Consider the following 26,222-nt stretch of genomic DNA (forward strand, 5'->3'; position numbering starts at 1 on the left):
TGCAGCGGGCGAGTCACAGTTGCCCTGCTGAATACTGGATGATACGCAGACACTCGTAACTAATTATTAGACACTGCCATGCTGTACGCAGAGCTGTGGCCAGATGGGATTAATTGTAAAATTTCAAGAATGAGAAGAGAGCTTTTGAAGTACAAAAAGAAATTCATTCTGACTAGCAGGTGGGGATGGTGTGTCAGGAGAGACGAGGCTGAAGAGGGCAGGGAGATGGGAAAGGGGCCTTATAAGCCACAAGAAGGGGAAATGGGAAATCGCCAAAAGCTTTAAGCAGAGAGTGATGAGACTGGATTGGACTTCGAGATAAATCATAAAAACTAGAGCCTGGAACGCCCCTGCTGAGAGACTCAGGAAAATGCTAAATACCGCTTGGCAACAGCTCTCCAGGGCCACGTGTAAACACAAACATGCTTGTGTTCAGCGAATGAGGAGGTTGGGGACATGGGGAAGAACTAGGGGAAATTGGGGGGCTTCAACAAGAGGAGTGAGGACTTGAATGCACGCCCCCTTCAGAGCAGGCACTGTATGTGCATGTGTGTATGTTGTGTGTGTGCAGTTAGAGTGGGGGTGATTCTCAGGTGGGTCTAGGCAAACTGATACCCTAAGTTGCAGACCATGGCCATCAGACCCTCCGCGCTCCCATGGAACACCTGTAGGAAATCCTGAGAACTCCAACTTTAAAGGGATCCAAGACACTGTAGCCAGCACAGTAACCCGTGGCAACCCCTAGAGGCTGCTATAACCTCAGCAATGGGGAGCATTATACCCAAGGAACCTACTGGTTCCCCAGACACAAAACTGGCTGAACCTTGGTGATCACAGCACATGACCAGGAACCATCAATACACTCATGGAACTGTCCTGCTGACTATGTCTAGAGGGGAAAATGCCCAGTCCTCTAACACCCTTCTCTTAGGGGGAAAAAAGCCACATTAGAAGAAGTGATATGACCAAAAGACAAGCTTTCTCCAAAGGCCAATGACCTTGGAATGTTTATTAAGTGTTTTCTCTGTTTGTTCAAGTGCTATCCTTCAACACCGGGACTGGAAACAATTTGTTCAGAAATAACTAACCAGCCACAATTAGTAAAGCTTCATAAAGCCTGGAGAATACTGTCATCAGAAGAGCCACATTTGGGGCAGTCTGGGGAAGTGTGAAGTGTGAGGATGGGGACCATTATCTCTAGAGGTCTAGTGATTAAGAACTGGGTGACTCTGGACGGCTGGTCCCAGGGACTTTGCACTTGTGGTGGAGGCTGAATTCTTCATTCCCAATCTGGATGCTACGCAATTATCATCAAGTACTCCAATCCATCTGCATGTCTGAATATGGATGGGGATGCTCTGCACTGTCCCCATCAGCCTCTGGGTCCTCCACTCTCTCCCTGCTCTGGATCTCTGGATCTCATCTTTCTACTTCCTCTGCAGGTGGCATCATGGGGACTGTCTGGTGACTCCCCTAAGCAACCAGCATCAGACACTAGAAACTTCCAGTCAAGTCTCCTGGTCCCTGCTTCCAACCAGACGACCATACCAGGATCTGAAGTCCATCCACCCCAGGATGGACTTCAGACCTCAGCAGCAGAGATGGCCATGCTTCCTGTGTGATATTGGGCCAACCACATTTCCCACAGGCACCCAGGTGGGGCTGAGATGAGGGCAGGCCACCTGAAGGTGCACAAAATAGGCAGGATGGGATGGAGGCCAAGAACGCCCCAGTGAAATGGGTGCCCCCAATTTGCATTTGGGAAGAAGGGCTTCCACATTTCACAAGCCCTACATTTCACATATTTTGCCCCTACTCTACTCTCAACCCCCGACTCTCTGAGTTCCACCCCACATGACTCCCCCTCACCATCTTAACTTGCTGTGTCCTCACCCTACTCCACAGATCCCTGCCTCCCATGCCTTTACTCCAGGTGAGGCCATACACTTGGCAGAGGCCTATTTGCTGCGGTCATTTTGACCCAGGGAATGTTTGACGTGACCATTTGAAAACACTCTCCACAAAGTTACTCAACACACTGTTTTATATTAAAAATTAAAAGCAGGCCTAAGTGAAAAAGACAAACAAGGGACAAGGGATGTGGGCATGATGACTACTGAATATACTACTTAGTAACAATAATTAAAAACTAAATATTTAATAGTTTGGCTTTCCCCCCAGCTACCTAAAACAAACAAACAAACAAACAAAACTGCCTCTCAGACTAAAATAGCTGCTTCAAGAGTGCCACATCCACATGTTGTAAGTTTGTTCACATTGTTACCTTCATCTTCCTACTCACTGTGTCAATTAGGAATGGCTTATGATGCAACTAATAGCCATTATCAAAGGCATAAGGAAAGACATTTATGACTTCACATCACAAGCAGTCTCCAGACAGATGATTCCCGGCGTTGACTCAACTGCTCAAAGGGGTCATAGAGACCCAGCTCCTGTCTGGTTTTCTTCTGCCATCCTTAACTCCTTGGCTTTTAGTTCTCACTCTCATCACTTCATGGTTACAAGATGGCTGCCACAGTTCCACGCATCACATCTTCATACAAGGCAGGAAAAAAGGGAAAGGGGCAGTAGTTAAAAAGCTGTTAAAGTGCCGGGTTTCCTGTTTAAGATGGCGTCTCCTGTGGCAGCGCAAGCCGGAAAGCTTTTGCGAGCCCTAGCATTGCGGTCCGGCTTCCTGGTGGCTGGGTCCCAGGCAGTTCAATTAACCTCCAGAAGATGGCTGCGCTTGCGGGAATACCAGAGCAAGAAACTTATGTCTAATAACGGAGTGAGAGTTCAAAGATTCTTTGTAGCAGACACTGTGAATGAAGCTCTGGAGGCTGCTAAGAGACTAAATGCAAAAGAAATTGCTTTAAAAGCCCAGATCTTAGCTGGAGGAAGAGGAAAACGTGTCTTTAATAGTGGTTTGAAAGGAGGTGTTCATTTAACAAAAGACCCTAAGGTTGTGGGATAGCTGGCTAAACAAATGATTGGGTACAATCTAGCGACAAAACAAACTCCAAAAGAAGGTGTGAGTTAACAAGGTGATGGTTGCTGAAGCCTTTGACATTTCCAGAGAAACCTACCTGGCAATTCTGATGGACAGGTCCTGCAATGGCCCCGTGCTGGTGGGCAGCCCCCAGGGGGGCGTCGACGTTGAAGAGGTGGCTGCTTCAAACCCAGAGCTCATTTTTAAGGAGCAAATTGACATTTTTGAAGGAATAAAGGCCAGCCAAGCTCAGCGGATGGCAGAAAATCTAGGCATCGTTGGGCCTTTGAAAAGGCAGGCTGCAGATCAACTTACAAAACTGTATAATCTCTTCCTGAAAATTGGTGCTACTCAGGTGGAAGTGAATCCCTTTGGTGAAACTCCAGAAGGATAAGTTGTCTGTTTTGATGCCAAGATAAACTTTGATGAATTTGCAGAATTCCGACAAAAAGACATATTTGCTATGGATGACAAATCAGAGAATGAGCCCATTGAAAATGAAGCTGCCAAATATGATCTAAAATACATAGGACTAGATGGGAACATTGCCTGCTTTGTGAAGGGTGCTGGGCTCGCCCTGGCTACTTGTGATATCATTTTCCTTAATGGTGGGAAGCCAGCCAACTTCTTGGATCTTGGAGGTGGTGTAAAGGAAGCTCAAGTATATCAAGCATTCACATTGCTCACAGCTAATCCTAAGGTTGAAGCCATCCTTGTCAATATTTTTGGCAGTATCGTCAACTGTGCCATCATTGCTAATGGGATCACCAAAGCCTGCTGAGAGCTAGAACTCAAGGTGCCCCTGGTGGTCCGGCTTGAAGGAACCAACATCCAAGAGGCCCAGAAGATACTCAACAACAGCGGACTCCCCGTTACTTCAGCCATTGACCTGGAGGATGCAGCCAAGAAGGCTGTGGCCAAGAAGTGATGTCTTTGTCCTGATCCGATGGGGAAAGAAAGCCATTTTTCCATAAAAAGGGACGGTTCATCATTGTGAAAGAAATGGTTATCTCATTGGGGAGGAAAAGGGGGGAGAAGGCAAGAATCACTGAAAAATCTTAAATCTGTGTTTTCTGGAATAATATATGTAGACAGCCTAAATCTGATTTTAGTCTTTATAAAAATAATATCTTGTATTCTCATACTTTTCCGTCATTGTAAGCCTGCCCAGTAGGCAGTGTTTCGCAGACTCTGGGAAGTGGTCTATGTGGCCAAATATTGTGTGTATAGACAGAATTTGAAATCAGGTCCTGCTTCCTTTACAAGTATTTTGGTGGGCATCTAATCCTACATAATGAAAAAGAAAAACAGACCATTTAAAAACTCAGACAAGATTATATTTAATGTATTAATTGCTAAAAAGGCACAAGATTACACTGAACATATTAGCTACTAAAAAGGCACTGCCAAGACATTCAAGCAAATAGCTATTACACACTGCAGCAGATTTTACAGGTTTCTAATTCCAACATATGTTTGAAAAATCCATGAGTGTTCCAAAATATATTTAATGGAAGGTCTACATTAATATACCATTCATGTGTTTTTACCATTTGCCTTAACATTGAATATACTATTTACCTCACGCTAAAAAGAAAACCAGAAACCTTATTTGTGATTTTGGAGTGGAAGCTTCCATTTTTGTGTCAAAAATGAATCCCGATTCTTATGGAAATGTCTGTTATTAAGTCATTTAAAGATGACACAACACTGAAGATCAAATTGTGTTGGGTATCAGTATCTTCTCTCCTCATTTATCTCTTACTCCTCATCCTCCCAGAATCTACCAGTTTATGGTAGAAAGATGGGAACCTTATTTGAATGTTTGTTTTGTTTTGATTTTTTTTTTCCATAATGTTCAATTTTGTTGTGGGAAAGGATTTGGATAAAGTTTTTGTTAAAATTTTGGTAGATTTTTATCTATACAAATTTAAATAAAATTATGTTTTGTAAGCTGGAAAAAAAAAAAAAAAGGCTTTTAGAACTGTCCTGGGAAGAACTGAACCAGAACCAGTGCAGCTGTGGCTGAGATGGAAAGATGATGATTTTGAGATGTATTTTGATTTTGAGATGTATTTAGAAAGTAGAATTGACATGGGTTGATGGTGGTGATGATGAGGAAGATGGTTCTGAGATTTCTAGCTTGGGTAGTAGTGGTGCCTTTAATGGAAATAAAGAGTACAGAAAGAGCAGACTTGGTGTAAGGGAAAAAACAATGACCTTGGTGTTTTAGTTTGAGGTTCTCTAGGGATATCCTGAACCAATATTATAGATCCACTGCTTAAAATATAGATTTAAAATTTAAATCTAGATCCACTGCTTATAAAAGAGGTTGGTGACATTTAAAATATAGATCCACTGCTTATAAAAGAGGTAGGTGCTAGCTATGCAACTGTAGTAGTATTTGCCACAAAGGTGGCATCTGGGTCCACGGAGGGTGTGTAGGAAGGAGTGGGTGGATAATGGAGCTACAGAACCCTGAAGAGTGGTGGAGAGGTGCACAGACACCTGGAGAGAAAACACCCTACGGAAGGATTAAGCTTCAAAGAATAGGGAGAGGTCTCCAGTGTTGACTGATCTAGAAACCAAGTAAGGCCAGGCTGTGAAATGCATGCACTGGTTTTGGCAATTAGGTGGTTAATGACCTCACTGGCAGCAATTCTTGGGAGGGAGGCAGTGATTCTAGTTTATAGTGGTTTGAGGAAACTTAGGCAGTAAGGAAGTAGAGACATTCAGGAAACGTGTTGGAGGGATGGTCATGTGACCAAGTTCCAGCTCAAGAGTCATAAAGTTGGTCTTTCGGAGGCACTTCTAGAAGATATTTTCCTCTCTGTAAAAGGGAAGGAGAGCCTGTCTGGCATGTTTTTCTGTGTGAGGATGTGATGTCTGGATCCAGGGCAGCCATCTTGTGGCCAGGAGGGGAGACATTATTGATAGAGGGAGGCCAGTAGAGCAAGAGCAAGAGGAGGGCTGAGCATGGTCCTTGGCCTTCACTAAGCTAATAAACCAACCCTGCAGCCACCTGCCTCCCAACTTCTTTTTAGATGAGAAAAATGAACCCTCGGCTGGGTGCAGTGACTCACGCCTGTAATCCCAGCACTTTGGGAGACTGAGGTGGGCGGATTACCTGAGGTCAGGAGTTCGAGACCAGCCTGGCCAACATGGTGAAACCCCATCTCTACTGAAAATACAAAAATTAGCCAGGTGTGGTGGTGGGCACCTGTAATCCCAACTACTCGGGAGGCTGAGGCAGGAAAATCACTTGAACCCGGGACGGAAGTTGCAGTGAGCTGAGATCATGCCACTGCACTCCAGCCTGGGTGACAAGAGTAAAACTCTGTCTCAAGAAATAAAAATAAAAATAAAAATAAAGACCTGTTGCTTCAACCATTTTAGCTCTGCTTATAACTGGAAAGTCAAGCACACAGCTCATTAGGTGTGATGAAAATGAACTCTACTGCTGTTCCCCATTGGCCCTGGAAACTCTTCAGGGGGTGATATTCCCCTACTGGATGAAAACTCTGGCAGGTCCTTGACTTTTGTCCTCACCCTCAGGCAATAGATAATCCAAAGTCACTTTCCCTAGCAAACAGATTTGTAGTTGTGGAATCAGAATAGTCCAAGATGAATAAAAGCCTGAATGATTTTGCATCATGTCTCCCTTCCATCACCAGGCCTGTGTCAGGTCCACAGCCTGAGGTATAAAGAGGCCATGGCTGGCGTTTCTTTTTCTGTCTCACGCTTCTTCTCCTTCCACCCAACACTTACCCCCTACCAGGCTGCTAGGGCGTGCTTGAACCCTTAGGGCCAGTGTGTTGGCAAGATGACCGGTAGAGTCTTTCCTAAGTGGGTACTGCTAAAAGCCAGCTGGGGTCTCTGTTGTGACCCAGATGATTTTTTCTCATGGATGCTTCTGCAGGCTCTTAGGAGATTGCGACTCCTGGATTCCCTCGAGGTCTCTTGAGGGGATGCATCTGTCCTGGGGTCTCCTCCCTCAGCCTCACAGGGGTGCTATGCCCACTTCCCACTTTCTTCTTAGGGGATCCCCTGCCCTCATTGGACTAGCAGCTTTTCTCTCCTGAGTGCTACATGCCAGACCCGGGGAAGCACTCAGCATCACAGTGGCTGCCTCCAGCACAGGCCTCCTGTCTGGAAGCCACAGGTCTCGTTAGCTCTCTCCCTTGTCAGTCAAGAAGTAGGTCTCAATGCTCTGTCTGAGATTTGCCTTAAGTTGAGGGCAGTAAAACTCCATCCCGGGCCCCTCAGAAGAAATCTGAAGAAAAAACCAGTTGAAGAATCTTCTCTTTCTCTCCCCTCTTTGAATCCCGAAGAAGGTGAGTAGTTCAGGAACACTGGGAGAGGCCCTCAAACCTGCGCTTTGGAAATTCTACCCAGTGATTTGGCTTTGAAATGTTATCTTCTATATTTTGGCATCTTGGGCAAAACTGGTTTAATCACCCACCTCTGGAATGCTTTTGTTTTTTTTGAAACAGAGTCTCATTCTGTACCCCAGGTTGGAGCACAGTGGCACGATCTCAACACACTGCAACCTCCGCCTCCCGGGTTCCAGTGATTTTTGTGCCTCAACCTCCTGAGTATCTGGGATTACAGGCGTGAGCCACCATGCCTGGCTAATTTTTTTTTTTTTTTTTAATTTTGGTAGAGATGGTGTTTCACCATGTTGGCCAGCCTGGTTTTGAACTCCTGACCTCGGAAGATTCACCAGCCTCAGCCGCCGAAAGTGCTGGGATTACAGGCGTGAGCCACCGTGCCCGGCCTTGGAGTGTTTATTATTGAGAAAAATAAACCTCTATTGTTTTAGCCAGTTTTAGCTCAATATTCTATTACTAGCCACCAAAAGCAGCTGAACTGCTTCACCACACTGGGTTGGCTTCATGACTCCCCTGGCACAATAAAGACAAAGCCCATCATTTATGATAGTAAGAAAACTGCAGATATCCAACAACAGGAGATGAAACCAATGAAACACATATATGATGGAAAGTTATGCAGGCACTTCAAGTGATAACTTTGGAAGAAGCCAAATACAAGAACATAGGAAAAAGTTCATATTTTGCTACATTATATACACGCAGAGCAAAAAGACTAAGAGGAAATATGTAAGAAAGGTAAAAGTTCAATTTGGTTGAGAAATGGAGTAAACATACATATGCATGGAAAATAGCTGGAAGAATATACAATACACAGATATCAGCAGTTGCATCTGGGGAGGGGTCTTGGGGATCTGAGTGGGAAGAAGGTTACTTCTGAATTTTTCAACCATGGGCACATATTCTTTATTTTGAGACGGAGTCTCACTCTGTCACCCAGGCTGGAGTACAACGGCGCAGTCTTGGCTCACTGCAACCTCCGCCTCCTGGGTTCAAGCAATTCTCATGCCTCAGACTCCCGAGCAACTGGAATTACAGGTGCGGGCCACCATGCCTGGCTAATTTTTATATTTTTAGTAGAGACAAGGTTTCACCACGTTGGCCAGGCTGTTCTTGAACTCCTGACCTTGTGATTTGCCCGCCTTGGCCTCACAAAGTGCTGTGATTCCAGGCGTGAGCCACCGCGCCCGGCATGTGCATATATTCTTTTCTCAACTGAGGAAACTAGTAGTTTGGCAGGTAGGGATTGGGGGCGGGGGGAGTTGTTTGTGCTTAAGTTCAATGTTTTTGGAGGGAAATGGATAATACTGGTTTTCTCTGGGTGGAAGAATTAATGTGGATTTTTTATCTTTCTCTGTCTCTTCTATATTTCCCCAAATGTCTACAAGTCATTTTGTATTACTAAAATAATCAGGAAAAAACCCACAATAAAATGCTCTTCCTTTCCTTGTTCCCTTTCCTTCCTGAATAATTCAGTTTTAAAGCCATTAGCGGTTAGTTGAACAGAGCAAGGCAGGGACCCATGGTGGCAGGGGCTGGCAGCCTAGAGCAGGGTGGCCGAGCTCAGGCATGGGGAGGAGGACACAGGGGAAGGAGTACCCAGCAGAGTCATCAGTCCAGAAGGGTGGAAGAGGGCTTCCTTGAATGGGCATCCTGGAGCATGTGTCAAAGCCAGAGACGGTGGTGGGGACATACATGCACTGGGGCCACCACCAAGGTTGTCTTAGATCCAAGTAGGGCGAGACAGTCAGCACTGTTAGTACCCAACCACCACCCACATGGAGGAGATGTGGGCAGCAGAGATGGGAAATTTGTTATACAGAGGGAGTGGAGAAAAAGAGTAAATATGTAAGAGACAATGGAAGTCCATGCTTTCACTGTAGGAGAAAGAAGTTACAAATATGGAAAGGAGAACTTGAATAAACCCAGAGGTGTTGATTGGCATTGGAGGTACTAGTGCGCACTCATGATTTTCAACACAGAGATAGATGCAGAAATCAGCAGAGATTTAAATTTGTATATAAATGAATGTAGGCATAAACAAATACAGACACTGTCTTAGCTCAGGTGGCTATCACAAAATACACTAGGTGGGGTGGCTTACACAACAGACATGTATTGCCCATAGTCCTGGAGACTGGGAAGTCCAAGATCAAGGTGCTGGCTAATTCTGTTCCTGGTGAGGGCCCTCTTCCTGGCTTGCTCCTTACCTTCACACTGTGTCCTTACATGGGGCAGAAAGAGAGAAAGAGAAAGACAGACTGCTGCTCTTTTTTTTTTTTTTTTGAGACGAAGTCTTGCTCTGTTGCCCAGGCTGTAGGGCAGTGCCACGATCTCGGCTCACTGCAATTTCTGCCTCCTGGATTCAAGCAATTCTCCTGTATCAGCCTCCCGAGTAGCTGGGATTACAGGCATGTGCCACCATGCCCAACGAATTTTTTGTATTTTTAGTAAAGACAGGGTTTCACCATGTTGGCCAGACTGGTCTCAAACTCCTGATCTCAAGTGATCCACCTGCCTCGGCCTCCCAGAGTGTTGGGATTATAGGTGTGAGCCACCTCACCCAGTCATGCTCTCTCTTCTTATAAGGCCACTAATCCCATCATGAAGACCCCACCCTAATAACCTGATCTAACCTTAATTACCTCCCACAAGCCCCATTTCCAAATACTATCACAACGGGGATTAGGGCTTCAACTATGAATTTTGGGGGACTCAAACATTCAGTCCATAACAGATGTATACACATGTACCTATATCATTACATATTATACACACATACATATATCCATATACAAACATGTATTCCCTACCTCTGTCTACTGTGAGGACCTGGGAGTGGTGATGCCCTAATAGCAGAACAAACCTAGGATCCAGATCTTGGCTTTACAATGCAGTTTTCCACCAAATGCAACCCAGGCTCCTTGCAAGAATGGTCAGTTCTAGGTCTAGGGCAAGGAAAGTAGGACATGAGCCTGGAGCACCTTGTACCAAAAAGCAAGGAGGTGCTTGCTCAAAGAATAATGAGGAGATGGCAAAAGGACACAAAAGATTGCTTAAATGAGTTCCCACAGCTGTACAGGGTTCAACTTGTTATTAAAATGAATAATAATCACGGATTACAACACTTTGAATAAAATAGGAAACCATGATTCCATACTGATATTAGCAAATAGATGAATAAATTGAAATTTTGGTGAGAAATGGGAGGTACAACGTACCTCTCCACTAAATACTCATTAATTACTCATGGGGACAAAATACCTTTATGGTGAAGGGACCTAGAAGACACCTTAATTATCAAAGCAAAATCATAAGTAATGGGACAAATGGAAATTGAGCCCTATGTGATAGGATGCAATGAGAACAGTGTCATTTCTGTGATATTCTGGCCAAAGATAGATAACTTGAGTTTAATCACAAAGAAACACCAGATTGAGGGACATTATACAAAATAACTGGCCTATAAGCTTCAAAAGTGCCATGATCATGAAAGTCAAGGAAAGATGCAGGAACTGTTTCACTCAGGAGATAAAAGAGATAACTAAATGTAACATGTAATTCTGAACTAGGTCATTTTGCTGCAAAGGCAATTATTGGGACAATTGGTGAAACTTGAATGGGGTCTAAGGACTGGATGTCAGTAAGACATCTATTTACCTTACTGATTCTGATGGCTGTATTATGGTTTTGAAGGAGAGCGTCTTTATCTGTAGGAACTATGCATTAAGTATCTGCACGTGACTGGATATCAGGTTGGCAACTCGTGGTTACTCTCAGATGGTTCAGGAAAAATATAATTCTTTGTATGGAACATGCAACTTTTCACTAAGTTTATGATCATTTCAAAATTTTAAAAAATTTAAACAAATAAATTTATATATATGAACTAAACATCCCTAAGTATATAGTATATGTTATTACATATTATATATTTATTTATGCATTAATAATGTATAAAGTACTAGAACCTGGGAGCAGATCTCAACTTCCTTGTGCCCAATGGGAATCTTCAAGCCCCTGAAGTTCCAAAGAGGTTCCAAAGACAGACAGCCAGGCCTCAGGAGGGCTGCATAACTATAACTGAAGGCTGGGTCCCTCTCTATATTTTCTGGCCATCCTATTCTGAGAAGATGGCTTTCAAACATCTTAGAAAATTCAAAATCAGAAATTCTAAATTTCTAATATTCTGTCCCTGGGTTCTCTATTCTGTTCCATTGGTCTATAGGTCTGTTGTTATGGAAGGATCATGCTGTTTTGTTTACTATAGTTTTGTATATATTTTGAAGTCAGGTAATGTGATGCCTCCAGCTTTGTTCTTTCTGTTCAAGATTGCTTTGACTATTTGGGGTCTTTTGGAATCCCATATATATTTCATAAGTTTTTTTTTTATTTATGTGAAGAATGTCATTGATATTTTGACTGGTATTTCATTGAATCTGTAGATTGCTTTGAGTAGTATGGACATTTTAACAATAATAATTATTCCAATCCATGAACATGGGATATCTTTCCACTTATTTGTGTCTTGCTCAATCTCGTTCATCAGTGGTTTCTAGTTTTCAGTGTACAGATCTTTCACCTCCTTAAGTTTATTCCTAAGTATTTTAATTTTTGGTAGCTATTGTAAATGGAATTTTCTTAATTTCTCTTTCAGATAATTTGCTGCTAGTGTATAGAAACACTACTCATTTTTATAGTGTTCTCACAAATCATTGAAATCCCAGAAATTCTGCTAATTCAGGATCCCAAAGGCATGTCACAGATTGTTTCATGTTCCTGGAAGTGACCTAATGGTTTGGCATCAGACAGAGGAGGGTTTGATTTCTAGTTCCATCATTTCTGTACCATTTCTCCACCCTTTCAGCACCATTGCCTCTTGCTCCTTCGTATGTAAAGTGAGATGATGACAGCAGCTGCTTCTTAGGGCTGTGGTGTGGATGAAGTGAGATAATATGTCAGCCCTCTGCCTGGAAAATGACATATTCTATGAAGAGGAACTTGTTCCCTTTATCATTTAAAAGTTCTTTGTAAGCTGTATTTCCCTGTTTTGATTCCAGAAATGTGGTCAGAATTTCAATAAAAGCAGAAAGTACCTAAAGCCAGCCTGGGCAGGGCTCTGAGGTGTGTTCTTTTTTTAGCCAGGGTGGACTTCAGACTCCAGCAAATTTTATGAGATTAGCTTTATAGCCCAGAGTTCCTCCTAGTATGGGGTGAGGAGAGAATGGGAAGGGCATGGTGAGGTAAAGGTCAGTATCAGGGAAAGTGAAGTTAAAGAAAGCTGCTCAGAAGTGGCAGCATTCTAGTTAGATATCTTTATCCCTTTGCATTGGGAGGGGGTTTTGGAAGGTTTGAGTAAATTCAACCATAATCAACACTATTTATTAAACACCAGCTGTCTAGGTACGGCAGATAAGAAAAAGACACACTGCCAGTCCACCAAGTGCTCACAATCTAGGGGCAAAGGAAAATAGCCCCATTAGATATCTTTTTTTTTTTTTTTTTCTTTTTGAGATAGAGTCTCATAGTGTTGTCCAGGCTGGAGTGCAGTGGCACCATCCTGGCTTACTGCAACCTCTGTCTCCCAGGTTCAAGCGATTCTCCTGCCTCAGCCTCAAGAGCAGCTTGGATTACAGGCTCCCGCCACCACACTGGGTTAATTTTTTTGTTTTTTCATAGAGATGGAGTTTCACCATGTTGGCCAGGTTGATCTCAAACTCCTGACCTCAAGTGATCCAACCACCTTGGCCTCCCAAAGTGCTGGGATTACAGGTGTGAGCCACCATGCCCGGCCAGATATTTCATTCTCACAGTACCTGGGCTGCTTTGCTCATTGCATTGATTAAACACCACCTACATATGTACCTGCACTTGGCAAGGTCCTGTGGGAGGACGAGATGAGTGAAATAGCAAGGGCATGCTCTGGCCGCCAGGAACTCACTGTTTACTTCAGGAGCAGACATAAAAGAAATACTTCTCAATAACTAAGGGAAAGGTATTTAGAGAGCATTTCTTTACAGAATACAGAGTCAGGAGGAGAAGAACATGAGGGCTTTGCAGAGCTGACATCTGAAAGGGTCTTGAAGGAGAAGGAATGTGATTGCAGGCAGAAGGAGGTGCCTGTGTGTCACCCAAGGGCATGAAATAGCAAGGTGGGCTCAGGGCTTGATGTGTAGAGCATGGAATGGGGGCGTGGGAGATGAGGCTGGGGCATTGCATGGGCTTCAGTACACCGGGAACCTAGTGGGCTTCACTCAGAAATTCAGACATGACCATCTGGGCAAGAGAAGCCACTGAAAGGTTTAAGAAGTGGAATAAGGTGATCTGATTTGCATTTTAGATCACACAGGTAGTTTACATGGTGGGCGGACTGGGTATGGGCAAAGCTGAAGAGCGGGGACCACATAGGAGACTGTCACAACTCTCCTGGGGGGAAATAATGGTGCCCTGAACCAAGGTAGGAAAAAGTAAGGTGGGCAAGTTTTGGGTGTCTTTAGAAGGTAGAGTTTGACATGATTAGATGGCACTGGCTAGAAAGAGGGGGAATGGCTTTAAGATTTCTAGCTTGGGTGAGTGAATAAATGGATGGTGCTGGTGCCTTTATGTAATGAGGTAGTGTAGACAGAGCAGATTTGAAGTAAGGGCAAAAAAATGAGATTGGTTTTATATTTTGAGGTGCTGTAAGGATGTCTATGTAGAGATGAAGGGGAAATAGAAATATGGACTGTGGCTCAGAAAAGAGGCAGGTACTCACTACACAGAGGCAGTGGAGTTAGTCTTAGAGATGATGGCTGAATCACAGGGAGTCTGTGCAAAGGGGGTGAGATGGAGATAATGCAGCCAAAGAAGACTAGAGGGTGGTCAAGAGGTGGCAGAAGAACCAGAGAGTGGCATCAAGAAAATACCCAACCGGCCAGGCACAGTGGCTCACGTCTGTAATCCCAGCACTTTGGGAGGCTGAGGCGGACAGATCACTTGAGGTCAGGAGTTCAAGACCAGCCTGGCCAACATGGTGAAACCCCGTCTCTCCTAAAAATACAGAAATTAGCTGGGCGTGGTGGCGCACCTGTAATCCCAGCCAGTTGGAAGGCTGAGGTAGGAGAATCGCTTGAACCCGGGAGGCAAAGGCTGCGTGAGCCCGCACTGTACTCCAGCCTGGGTGACCATTAGACTCCATCAAAAAAAAAAAAAAAGAAGAAGAAAGAGAAGGGAACGGGAGAAGAGGGGAGGGGAGAGGAGGGGAGGGGAGGGGAGGGGAGGGGAGGGGAGGGGAGGGGAGGGGAGGGGAGGGGAGGGAAAGGAAGGGACTTCCAAGGGAAGAAAAATGTTTCAGATGGGAGGGAGCACTGCAAAGGGAAATGACTAGAAGTTTAGTAAAAACACAGGCTGTGAAGCATGCACCAGATGTGCAAATGGGTCCTCGGTGACCCCACTGAAAGAAGTTTTAGGGGAGTGTTAGGGGCTGACAGTAGTTTTTAGTGGGTTAAGAAATCCTGGGAGAGAGGAGTGGAGACCATCCTTTTAAGAAACGTGATAGTGACAGGGAAGAGAAGGAGTAGTGAGTTGAGGAAATGCAGGAGGAAAAGTGGGTTTAGGACATCAGCGACTGGACATTTGTGGATGCTGAAATGAATCCACTGGAAAGCAGGTGCTGATGAAGGAGATGCTGGCTCTCAGAAGAGGCAGGGGGCCCAGGTGGGAGAGTCTGTCTTGGACGGAGGGCTGGAGTGGCGTGAAGAAGGAGGGGTGAGCCGAGGGGAGAGCTGAGGCCTGATGAAGTGGGGACCCCAGCCCTCTGCAGAAGGGAAGCTGTTCAGCAAGGGGGTGCCAGGGAAGGCAGCGGCTTCCTCAGCACTTGCTGCGGGAAGAAACACTGAAGTCCCGGGCTTCCAGGTAATCTGCTGTTTTCATCAGCAGAGCCCCACTGGCCGGATCTGGAATTCTGACTGGACAGGTGGCATGGGCATGGCCGGGGGTCAGGTGCAGAGGCTGCTGTGGAAGCGTCTCAGGGGTGCAGAAGCCAGCAGGGGCGGCCCTGTGTATGCCTCGGGGCTGGGCGTCCCGGCAGAGGGGGTTACTCACTGCTGACTCAGCCCCAGGTGTTCATTTGCATGTTATTCATTTCAAGCCAAAAACACTTGAGCAGGAGTACCAGGAGCATCTAATCCCCTTTCCAAACAGAACCACCCCAGGTCTTCCCAGTGCTCCTGCTGTTGTGCTGAGTCTCTCTGACTCAGAAATATTTCTACTTTGGAAGAGTCTACTCAGCTGTGCCGTACAGCTATCTGTGAAATTGAGCTGAAAAATTCAGAGAAACACTCAGAAAGTTCATTTTCTCTGTAAGGATATCACGGTAAGTTTAACACGCCAAGAGCCTGGGCCTTCCCCCTTCCAAATATTATCTTATTTTCATCTGACTTCTCCCCCACCAGAATGTAATCTCCAAGAGGATAAGAACATTGTTTTGTACTCTGTCTAGAACAGTGCATGGCATGTAGCAGGTGCTCAATAAATGGATTAAATTCTGTAATTCCAGCACTTTGGGAGGCCGAGATGGGCAGATCACTTGAGGCCAGGAGTTTGAGACCAGCCTGGCCAACATGGTGAAATCTTGTCTTCACTAAAAATACAAAAAATTAGCCGGGCATGGTGGTGCATGCCTGTGGTCCCAGCTACTCAGGAGGCTGAGGCAGGAGAATAGCTTGAACCTGGGAGGCAGAGGTTGCCTGAGCAATATCGTGCTACTGCACTCCAGCCTGAGACTCCGTCTCAAATAAATAAACTAATTAATTAATGCATTAAATTATTGAAGGCCCTTGGGCACCCCAGGCCTTCAATAATTTAATGCATTTATTGAGCATCTACTATCTCATTTAATCCCTATAATTCTAGGCAGTTAACAGTTTAGAAAGGGGCGATTCTAGAGGTGAAACACCACCCCTCCCATCCCCTCATCCTCATTTAATCAAATTGCCAGTAAGGGGAAAGTCCCCGAGTTTTGAGCTGGGCTTCCCACATGTCATGGAGTTCAGAAATGCCTTTATCAGTTTATTAGGTGCCCACTCCTGGGAAACTGATTCATGCTAACAGATTCACTCTGACAAGAATATCCCTGACAAGAGAAAGCAAATGTAGTGATTTACATTCAAGGATATACAGCTGCCAAGGAGCTGAAACGTTCTGCCCTGTCGGACAGCTCAATCTGTCCCCAGTAGAAAGGGTTCACTGGGGCTGCCAAGCAGTCCCCAGCTTGGCTTGGAGCCTGCACAGAGTCGATAGCCTCAGGGAGGCCGTGAACCAGCTCTGTGAACCAGAAACCCAGAAGATTGAGTGCAGCTGGCCAGGCAGGATCTCTGCCTGCTCCAGGGACACAGCCGTCACTCTCCAGCTCACCCAGAGAGCCAGTCACCGGCCTCCTGCATCCCTCCACCTTCTCCTTTGAGGATGATTGTTTATCGACTGAAAGGGTCTCCTCCATTCCATCTCATTCATGGTTTCCATGGACTTTCCTTTTTCTTTCTTTTCTTTTTTTTTTTTTTTTTTTGAGACGGAGTGTCACTCTGTTGCCCAGGCTGGACTGTAGTGGCGCTATTTTGGCTCACAGCAACCTCTGCCTCCAGGTTCAAGCAATTCTCCTGCCTCAGCCTCCTGAGTAGCTGGGATTACAGGCACGCACCACCACATCCCGCTATTCTTTTTATATATATATTTTTAGTAGAGACAGTCATCATGTTGGCCAGGCTGGTCTTGAACTCCTGACCTCAAGTGATCTGCCCATCTCGGCCTCCCAAAGTGTTGGGATTACAGGTGTGAGCCACCCTCCCTGGCCTCCATGGATTTTCTTAGTCAATTGTTTCTTGTTGACAAGGCATAGCAGGAAGTCACCTTGCAACAATTCTGACCATGTTTGGGGACAGCCACCTTTCTGAATCCAAGCATGTCTTTGGGTCTCTGCTGGCTTAAGCCACTGTGTGTGGGGATGTATAAACTTCTACCTGTGGCCTAAGTTTTGGGGTCTTACAGTTCACTGTTCCCTGGAGTTACAAGACCTGGGCATCAAAACACAGAAGAAATATGATGAAGGAAGAGAATTCAAAACCACTTTGGGAGGAAACCCCTGGTAGAAGGCTAGGCTAGCACTGTTGCTTGTGACGTTGACAGTCTAAGAATCAGAGAAGGATCCAGGCCTCCAAGAGCTTCTTTAGCAAATGGAGTCCCTCACTGCTAGTACAGACCAGAAAGTACATGACTTTATTTTCCTTCTACTACTCAGTGGCTTATTTTAAAGCAGAACAGGAAAAAAAAAAAAAAAAAAGAAAAGAAATCCAATTATCAATGCCTAAGCCGGAGTGGAGTAACCACCAACAAAACAGCTGTTAACATGGCTGACGCATGTTCCTGTTAACTGCTTTAGTCAAGTTAAAGGCCTGGCAAGGGAGAGATCCTGACTGGCTTAGCAAGGAGAGGGATTTCTGAGGTAGCCACCACAGATGGTAGCAGATGTCATGCAGCCTCAGAGCAGAAGCCACCAGGGACTTCACCATCTCAGAGCTGAGCAAAAAAGCTGAGAAACACTCAGCCGCGTCAACTGCCAATTATATACCTCAAGAATCTCAGGAAGCCAGGGAGTGTGTAAAAGTTTCTGTAATTAATCGCTTTCCATTCTCTTTGTCCACAAATCTGTCAGCTCATGGCTCTTCAAAAATCAAGGATGCTGGCTTCAGGTATCTCTGCCCTCATCTAGTATGGCCAGCAGCATGAAGATGGAAATGCACAATTTGTAACCATATTATTCATTACAAATTATACTCCTGCTCAGTTGTCCTGTTAGAGTCCTAGGATTAAAAGTGATCCCTGACTGACAAGAAACCAGTTGCTCAATTCCTTCTATTACAGAGTAGGGCAGCAGTCACCCATGTAGGCTACAGTCACACCAGCTTGGGGATCCCCCAGTACCTGTTGCCTGATGTTACTCATTACTTTACCTCTCTGAACCTCAGTTTCTTCATCTATGAAGCAGAAATAATAGTGCCTGTCTTGTTGGGTGTTGGAATGATTACCTTTGATAGTGCAAGTAAAGCACCTGGCACAGTACATTGCACACAGTAAATTTCGAAGAATGCCAGGCATTATCCCAAATCTATGAATGCCCAGAAAGGTGCTGTTTGGTATTGTCATGCTCCTTACATGACCCACAAATTTCTACATCTCATAATCACACCTATTAGAAAGTAACTCTGTATGTGGGGCTACAGATACTCATAAACCTAATTGCAAATTTTAAAAGGCTATTATTAATTGTTATTAAGACTTGAAATTACTTTGTCAAATGGTGACTATGGACCTCCTCAGATGTACAAGATAACTTCTTTTTTTTTAATTCTTTTTTTTTTTTTTTGGAGATGCAGGCGGGTGGTCTCACTATGTTGCCCAGGCTGGTCTTGAACTCCTAGGCTCAAGCAATCCTCCCACCTCAGCCTCCCAAAGTGCTGGGATTACAGGCATGAGCCACAGCACCCGGCCCAAAATAAGTTCTTATATTAGAAATCCCGGTGGGGCATGGTGGCTCATGCCTGTAATCCCAAAACTTTGGGAGGCCAAGGTGGGAGAATTACTTGAGCCCAGGAGGTCAACACCAGCCTGAGCAACAAAGTGAGACCCTGTCTATACAAAACATAAAATAATTAGCTGAGCATGGAAGCACTTGCCTGTAGTCCCAGCTATTTGGGAGGCTGAGGCAGGAGGATCACTTGAGCCTGGGAGATGAAGGCTGCAATGAGCTCTAATGGCACCAGTGCACTCCAGCCTGGGTGACAAAATGAGACCCTGTCTCAAAAAAGAAAAAATCCATACATTACTTAAAACTGGTAAATATTGCTTTATTCTATAGCACTATGCTTAATGAAGCTTGAAACCAACTAACATCACTTTTCCCCATTTCTTTTTTTTTCAGGGAAACACAGAACTGGTAAGGTGTTTTCCCTACTGCAACATTTAGGAATATGCTGGGCTGGACACATATTTCATTCAATCACTTCCATTGTCTGTATTCATCCTCAGACATCAAATGACAATAGTCTGCAAAGTAACAGTTGTTCCCCATAAGATTTCCAAACATTCAGCTATGCTCCATTTTCCAGGGCACAGAATGGGCTGCTGTAGTTAAGAATTTTTCTATCATCTGAGAGTTCCAGTTTGTCTGTCTGTACAGGGTAAGTGACCAAAGTAGAAAACTGGTCAGGACGTGAAGTGACTGGAAGCAGAGGGCTAAAAAGGCAGGATGAGGAAAACAGAGTCGTGAATTCTTCACCAGCCAAGACCTCAGGAAAGGCTCGTGTGTCTGAGCTTCCATTCTACCTGCTGATACAGCAGTCCCCTCTCAGCCACGGTGCTGCTTCTGTGGTTTCAGTTACCTGTAGCCCACCAAGATCCAAATATAGCAAATGAAAAATTCCAGAAACAGGCCAGGTACAGTGGCTCATGCCTGTAATCCTAGCACTTTGGGAGGCTGAGGTGAGTGGATCACCTGAGGTCAGGAGTTGCAGAGCAGCCTTGACAACATGGTGAAACCCTGTCTCTCCTAAAAATACAAAAACTAGCCAGACAGGGTGGTGCATGCCAGTAATCCCAGCTACTTGGGAGGCTGAGGCAGGGGAATCGCTTGAACCCGGGAGGCAGAGGTTGCGGTGAGCCGAAATCGCACCACTGCACTCCAGCCTGGGTGACAGAACTGTTAAAATAAAAAAAGAAAGAAAAATTGGAGAAGTAAACAATTGGTAAGTTTAAAACTGTGGGCCATTCTGATCTGGCGGTGCCCTGTACTGTCCCAACTGGTCCCTGAATCCTCCCTTTGTCCAGTGTATTTATACTGTAGACCAAGCTTGTCCAACCCACAGCCCATGCAGCCCAGGATGGCTCTGAATGCGGCCCAACGCAAATTTGTAAACTTTCTTAACACATTATGAGTTTTTTTGTGATTTTGTCTTAGCTCATCAGCTATCGCGTTAGTGTATTTTATGTGTGGCCCAAGAAAATTCTTCTTCCAATACGGCCCAGGGAAGCCAAAAAACTGGACACCCCCATAGATGCTTCCGGACCGTGAGTCACTTAGCAGCTGTCTTGGTTATAAGATCAACTGCTTCTGCTCAAGTAATCTTTATTTTACTTTAGCACAGTACATGGCCATAATCACTCCATTTTATTATTAGTCATTAATCTCTTACTGTGCCTCATTTATAAATTAAACTTTATCATAAGTATGTATGTATAAGAAAAATGGTATATACAGGGCTCAGTTCTATCTGAGGTTTCAGGCATCTCCTGAGGATAAACAGGGAATATTGTAGGAATAGCATTGGTATCGGTACCACTGGACTGGTTCGTATGAGTTCACACACAGTGAAATCAAGCGCATTGTAGACACCAAAGCCCCAGACAAACTGGAGACAGCCCACTAAACCGACTGCTGGAGTCAGGCGTCTGCTCCCTCCTGTGCTCTGCCCTGTGCCCACCCGACTGGCATTGCTCTTGTCTCATTCTAGCTCATGAAGGCTCTGCTTTGTCCTCGCCATCACTTCCCCTTTTTCAACACAAGGCCATGTTTGCTAGTATCTTAGCATGACTGTGAATACACCACCCTTCCTTCTGCCAGGGCTCAAGCAACGGGCCACACATCGCCAACTTCCTACGATATCAAAGACTTGAGATTCATTTAAAAATTGACTACAGGGGGAGAGAGGGATGAATAGACGGAGCACAGAGGATTTTTAGGGAAACTATTCTGTGTGATACTGTAACGGGGGAAACATGTAGTCATACATTTGTCCAAACCCACAGAATGACACCACCATGAACCCTCAACTATGAACTGTGGATAATGATGTGTGTCAATGCAGGTTTATTAAGTGTAACAAATGCACCACTCTGGTGGGAAATGTCGCTAATGTGGAGGGGAAGCTATGCCTGTCTGGGGTCAGGGTTCAGAAGAGAAATCTCTGTACCTTCTGCTCAATTTTGCTGTGAACCTGAAAGTGCTCTAAAACATAAAATCTACTAAAAAAAATTGGTAACACACACACATTTGCTACTAAGATGGGCTCCAACAAATGTGAAAATTTAAGAAATCTACCTCTTTATTTAACACCCAAAGCTAACATCAAGTGTTTATTTAAAAAAATAATGGCACCTGCTTTGAATTCATTGATGACACCACAATGGGGCGAAAATCTACAGGGAATTCACAATTTTAGGCTGACATGAAACTAAGAAGTAACTCACAAAATGGAAATTCTGCAACAAGCCTCACAATAAACATTTCCAGTTTCTACTTTCAGAGTTGCTAACTACTGCCTAAACATATCTTAAACACAGAGCACGTTTTGTTGAAATATTTCTCTTAGGACAAACACAGTAGACATGCTTTAAATAAATTAAAATTGCAACACATAAATCATTCCTAAAACAATCAAGGTGCATTGCTTTCCAGCTTCTTATAAATAGAATTGTACTGATTTCAGGAAACTATAGGTTCTGTTTCATATCTTTTTTTTAACATCTTATCTAGTTTTGATGTGAATAAGCCAATTTCATTCTTTGCAGTGATTTATCTTTTTAAACCAACTCATTCCTTTGTGCATATGCTAACTTTAAAACACCTCTTCACATAAGCCCTGAATTTTAAGTGATGCCATTTCTTCCTACCCCCAGCCCACTCCTCAGAATTACAGAAACATGTAAAATAGGTTGTTTAATCACACATGTTCACATGAATAAATATATTTAAATGTTTTTCCAAACCAATACAACAATATCTGGATTCACTGCAAAAACGTTCCCATTCAATGCAAAATAATTTGGCACAATCCGACCAAAAAAGACAAAAGTAATTAGTTGCCTGAGAGAAGCTAGTTCCTCATTATTACTGAGCCCGTAATTAAACCTGATATGCTAGAGAAATGGCAAGGCAATAAACACACAGAGTGGGGCAATATTTAATTGAAAACAAGAGTGACAGAGCTAGAAAGAGCGAAAACCACATGAATGCTAATTGACAGAGAAGGATAACAGCCTCCACGGCTGAAATGAAAGACGGAGTTTCAGATTTCCTTCTGTGAATAGCTGACAAGGATCACGCAGGCAAAGAGGCTACTGTTCCAAGCTAGAAACTTGGGACTAATCCCACATTCATTGTCCAAACCCAGCAACGAAGTGCTTTTTTGCTGTTTCACTATGGGTTTCCATTTTTGGTTTTTTTTTTTTTTGGTGGTGGGCGAGGGATGGTGTTCCGGTTTAATCATATTCAAAGTTTGAACTTGAAATAACCAACTCAAGACCCACAGGACAGTATGTCACCAGATAAACGCAGTGCTAGAATCCAATGTCCAGCATCGACACTCAGGAATGTTTGCTGAGTGACCAGGCGGTGCTTACCCACCCAACAAGCACTTTCATCTTGGGCTTGGCCCAATATGTTTACCATAAATGAAAGGTGTGGAGAAAGGATTATAGTTGACACAAACATAAATATCCAATTCCAGCATATGTTATAGCTACACATCACTATTTTTAATTGTAATATTTCTAAAATGTCATTTAATCTCCTTACGCATTAAAGAGAACAGTGGGAGTGTTTATTCCTTAAGAGAGAATAAACTGCAGAGATTAGGTTTCTTTCGAGTGTATCATCTTATTAAAAAGTACGAAGTTTCATGAACTTTCAACAAGACTGCGAAATAAATATGCCAGGTAGGTTGAGCCTATCGAAGTGAAAACAAGGTTATTTGACATTTAGTGAAAGTCAATGAAAATATGAACTCTTTAAAAGGAATTCATGATCCAGGTAGGAGGATTTAGACCCTACAGTATGTTAGAATAAAGCTAGTTTCTAGCAGGTTCTGAAAACAGCTCCAGACTAGAGGGGACAGAGTGTGCTACTTTTCATTCTCTTCTCTACTTCTGTCACTGAGGAGAAGATACACAGATCGCAGGTCTGAGAAGTGTGCATTAAAGCACATTTGCTAGGCTAAGCACTGGAATGGTGTGAGCTAGTGTGAGAATGAGGCCTACATCTTCTTGGACCATCCCAGAGCCCTTCACCTAAGGGTTAGAAATCTCTCATTCTCTAAACTAACAGCAGCACTCAATACCTGGTGTGTCCAAAGTGGTGCTTGGAAAGATTCACAGATACCAAGAGGGGCCCATCCAGGCCCCAGCTTGATTTAGGAGTGTAAGTTACACTCAGCTCTCAGCCCACGCTCAGTCTGATGCCCACAGGTAAAGGGTAATGCTGGCCATGGAAATACAAAAGCTGAAGGAAGCACAACATTCTCTCTGCCTCCCTGCCTTGCACCTGGTCTCCTTATCTGTCCCCTGGACTTCATTGAACGATCAGTGTATACACATCAACGTGGGAGACCAGGGGGAGTCTGACAATGAAAGGAGAGACAGTCATGAGATCGGAGTGGGACTGGTAATTCCCTCTTCCCTGAATCCAAAATACTTTATCACCAAAGATTTCATGAAATGACATTTATTGTTTAAAAAAGCATGAGTCTGGAATTAGATAGTGGTGATGGTTGAACAAGTTTGTGAATTTACTAAAACCACTGAATTGCACACTTAAAAAAAAAAAGCAAGCTTGAGCTGCATAAGTCCAACTCATACACACTGGACTTTGTACTAAATGCTCAACTATTCCATTCTCTCAGACTATGGCACATTCTGTCACATTTTTTTCCTTCAGGAGATTTCCCTAAGAAGAGCTGTTTGCAAAATATTGCACTTAATTTGAATCCAAGAGACCTGATATCTTCTGGGAGAAAATGTGCACTCACATGCCTTCCTGCCTGCAGCAGCTGGCGGGAGTGGTGGGACAAGGGGCTCAGCAGCAGTTTCCATGAACATTGTTTACATCTTCCTCTTTGTTATATACACAGAGACACAGATTTAAAGGAAAGTATCATCTAGGCTGAAGGTGGTGAACGGTATCCCCCACACAGGGATGTGAACTTTTGAATGCTTTCAGCGCAGAGGCAGTGTGGCCATCCTAGTACCTCAGGACTTACGTTCGGTGAGATGTTAAGAGACAGGGGTCCACCTTGGCTCAAACACTGGACTTATTTATTTTATTCTTGCTAGCCTTTCACATCTTGAAAAGGACACTCAATCTTCATCCAGGTAAACTGCCCCCACTAATCTAGCTGCCACTCAGTCACACCCCATGTCCTCGTTTCCTCATGCTTTCAGTGTTCTGACACCTCAGTCCACTTTAACTTTAGAGGCTATGATTCCGTCGTCCTTCAAGGAAAAAACTGCAACATGACCGTCATTTGTTTTCATTTCCTGAGTAAGCTTTGCAGTCCCTCACAGACCTGTGAATAAAATGAATCACATAAAGTGAATCATATCCTCCAGGGGGGCTTATCACAATCAAGATTTGCCAAAAAAACAGCCAGGCATGGTGGCTTGTGCCTGCAGTCCTAGCTGCTCAGGAGGTTGAGGTGGGAGGATCCCTTGAGGCAAGGAGTTTGCGACCAGCCTGGGCAATATTTAGCAGAACACTGTTTCAAAACAACAAAACAAAACAAAAAAAAGATTTGCCAAAACACAAACCTTCAGAGTAGTGCTCACGGGATTCCAAATTAATGTTAAAGTCATAGTCTGATGAGGGATCTGAAAACATTCCTGCACACTCTGAAGGCTGGCCATTTGCTGGCCAGTTCAGGTAAAATCAGGTGTCTGTTTCCTGCATATGAGAAGGGGAAAGCTCCATTCATAAATCCCTATGTCTTACCATTTAAAGTGTAACAAAACCCCTCAGGTAGACTTGTTGGATAACAGGTGTGTGATAAGATTTCCATCTTACAGGGTCACAAACGACTGACCGCTGTGGACACTGAGTACATGACGGGACCTATGGTTGCCTGGAGACAAGCAGGGTGGATCACATGGGGACCAAAGGCCACAGTGTTTAACACTGCCCAAGCCTGTGGTTCTTCATTCCCTGAATCATGCATATCCTTGCTTTTTATAGGACTCACAGAAAACAACCATTAGCAATTGTGAAGCTCCATTCTGACAGAGACTTAGGAGAGAGACCTTTCTTCTGGATCACCAATTACGCCAAGGTCTCGATATACAGAGGTTTACCACGCTGGGCTAGTCAGGTGGGCAGGAAATTGGTCTGATTAAGGCAGTGAGCAAGGTAGGAGAGCTCTGAAATAGATTCGTGTTAACAAAGTACAAGGACTGAGTTGGCAACTGCTACCGAGTTAAGAGAATTGTAGTTATTTACACCACACAGCCCTAGTTTTTCTTGCACACGAGTCCGCACAATCATTCATTGTAAAATTTGGTAATATGCACAGAGTTTTCTTTAAAATAAAAACTTGAAAGAACTTGAAGGCAGGAACCAGCGGCTTCATCTTGGTATTATTATCCTTTCTATGGCACACAGGATATGGTCCCAGTTTTTACAAAATATAGCAAGAAGAGTCACGGCAAAGAAGGTGCCAAGAATGTGGCAGCGGCTCTTCATCATGGGCGAGACGAACTTCGCGATGGTGGACACACACACTAAGATGACAGTCATGAAGGCCAGGATCACGTTGATGCACTTCCCCAGGAGAACTTTAGCATTCACGGTGTCTGTCTGCAGAGCTTGCTGCTCTTGCTGGTGGAGCTCCAGCTTAGAAATGCGAGTCTGGCAGGATTCCAAGGCTTCCTGTGGGCAAGAGGGACAGCAAGGGTCAAACGGTGTTGGGATCGTGAGCAACATGCAAGTGCTCGCTCAGCTGTACACAAAAGCCCCGGCTCCGAAAGCCCAATGCCCAGGCGGCTGCGAA

General features: G+C 44.3%; 1 protein-coding gene and 1 pseudogene across 12 annotated transcripts in view; one reads left to right on the top strand and one right to left on the bottom strand.

Moving 5' to 3' along the window:
* The first annotated feature begins 2,614 nt into the window (after positions 1-2,614).
* LOC126930296 (succinate--CoA ligase [GDP-forming] subunit beta, mitochondrial-like) lies at positions 2,615-4,291 on the top strand (annotated as a pseudogene). Its single transcript, XR_007717556.1, has one exon. The product of XR_007717556.1 is annotated as a succinate--CoA ligase [GDP-forming] subunit beta, mitochondrial-like (transcript).
* An 18,315-nt stretch (positions 4,292-22,606) lies between these two features.
* TMCC3 (transmembrane and coiled-coil domain family 3) overlaps positions 22,607-26,222 on the bottom strand; it is a 308,376-nt gene continuing 304,760 nt past the window's right edge. For all 11 annotated transcript variants that reach the window (XM_050747181.1, XM_050747178.1, XM_050747185.1 and 8 more), the window contains one exon: positions 22,607-26,101. In XM_050747181.1, coding sequence (XP_050603138.1) covers positions 25,799-26,101 — 303 coding nt within the window. In that variant the 3' untranslated portion in view covers positions 22,607-25,798. The remainder of the gene's footprint in view (positions 26,102-26,222) is intronic.

This window comes from Macaca thibetana, chromosome 11 (genome assembly GCF_024542745.1).
Source record: "Macaca thibetana thibetana isolate TM-01 chromosome 11, ASM2454274v1, whole genome shotgun sequence".
NCBI classification, from domain to species: domain Eukaryota; kingdom Metazoa; phylum Chordata; class Mammalia; order Primates; family Cercopithecidae; genus Macaca; species Macaca thibetana.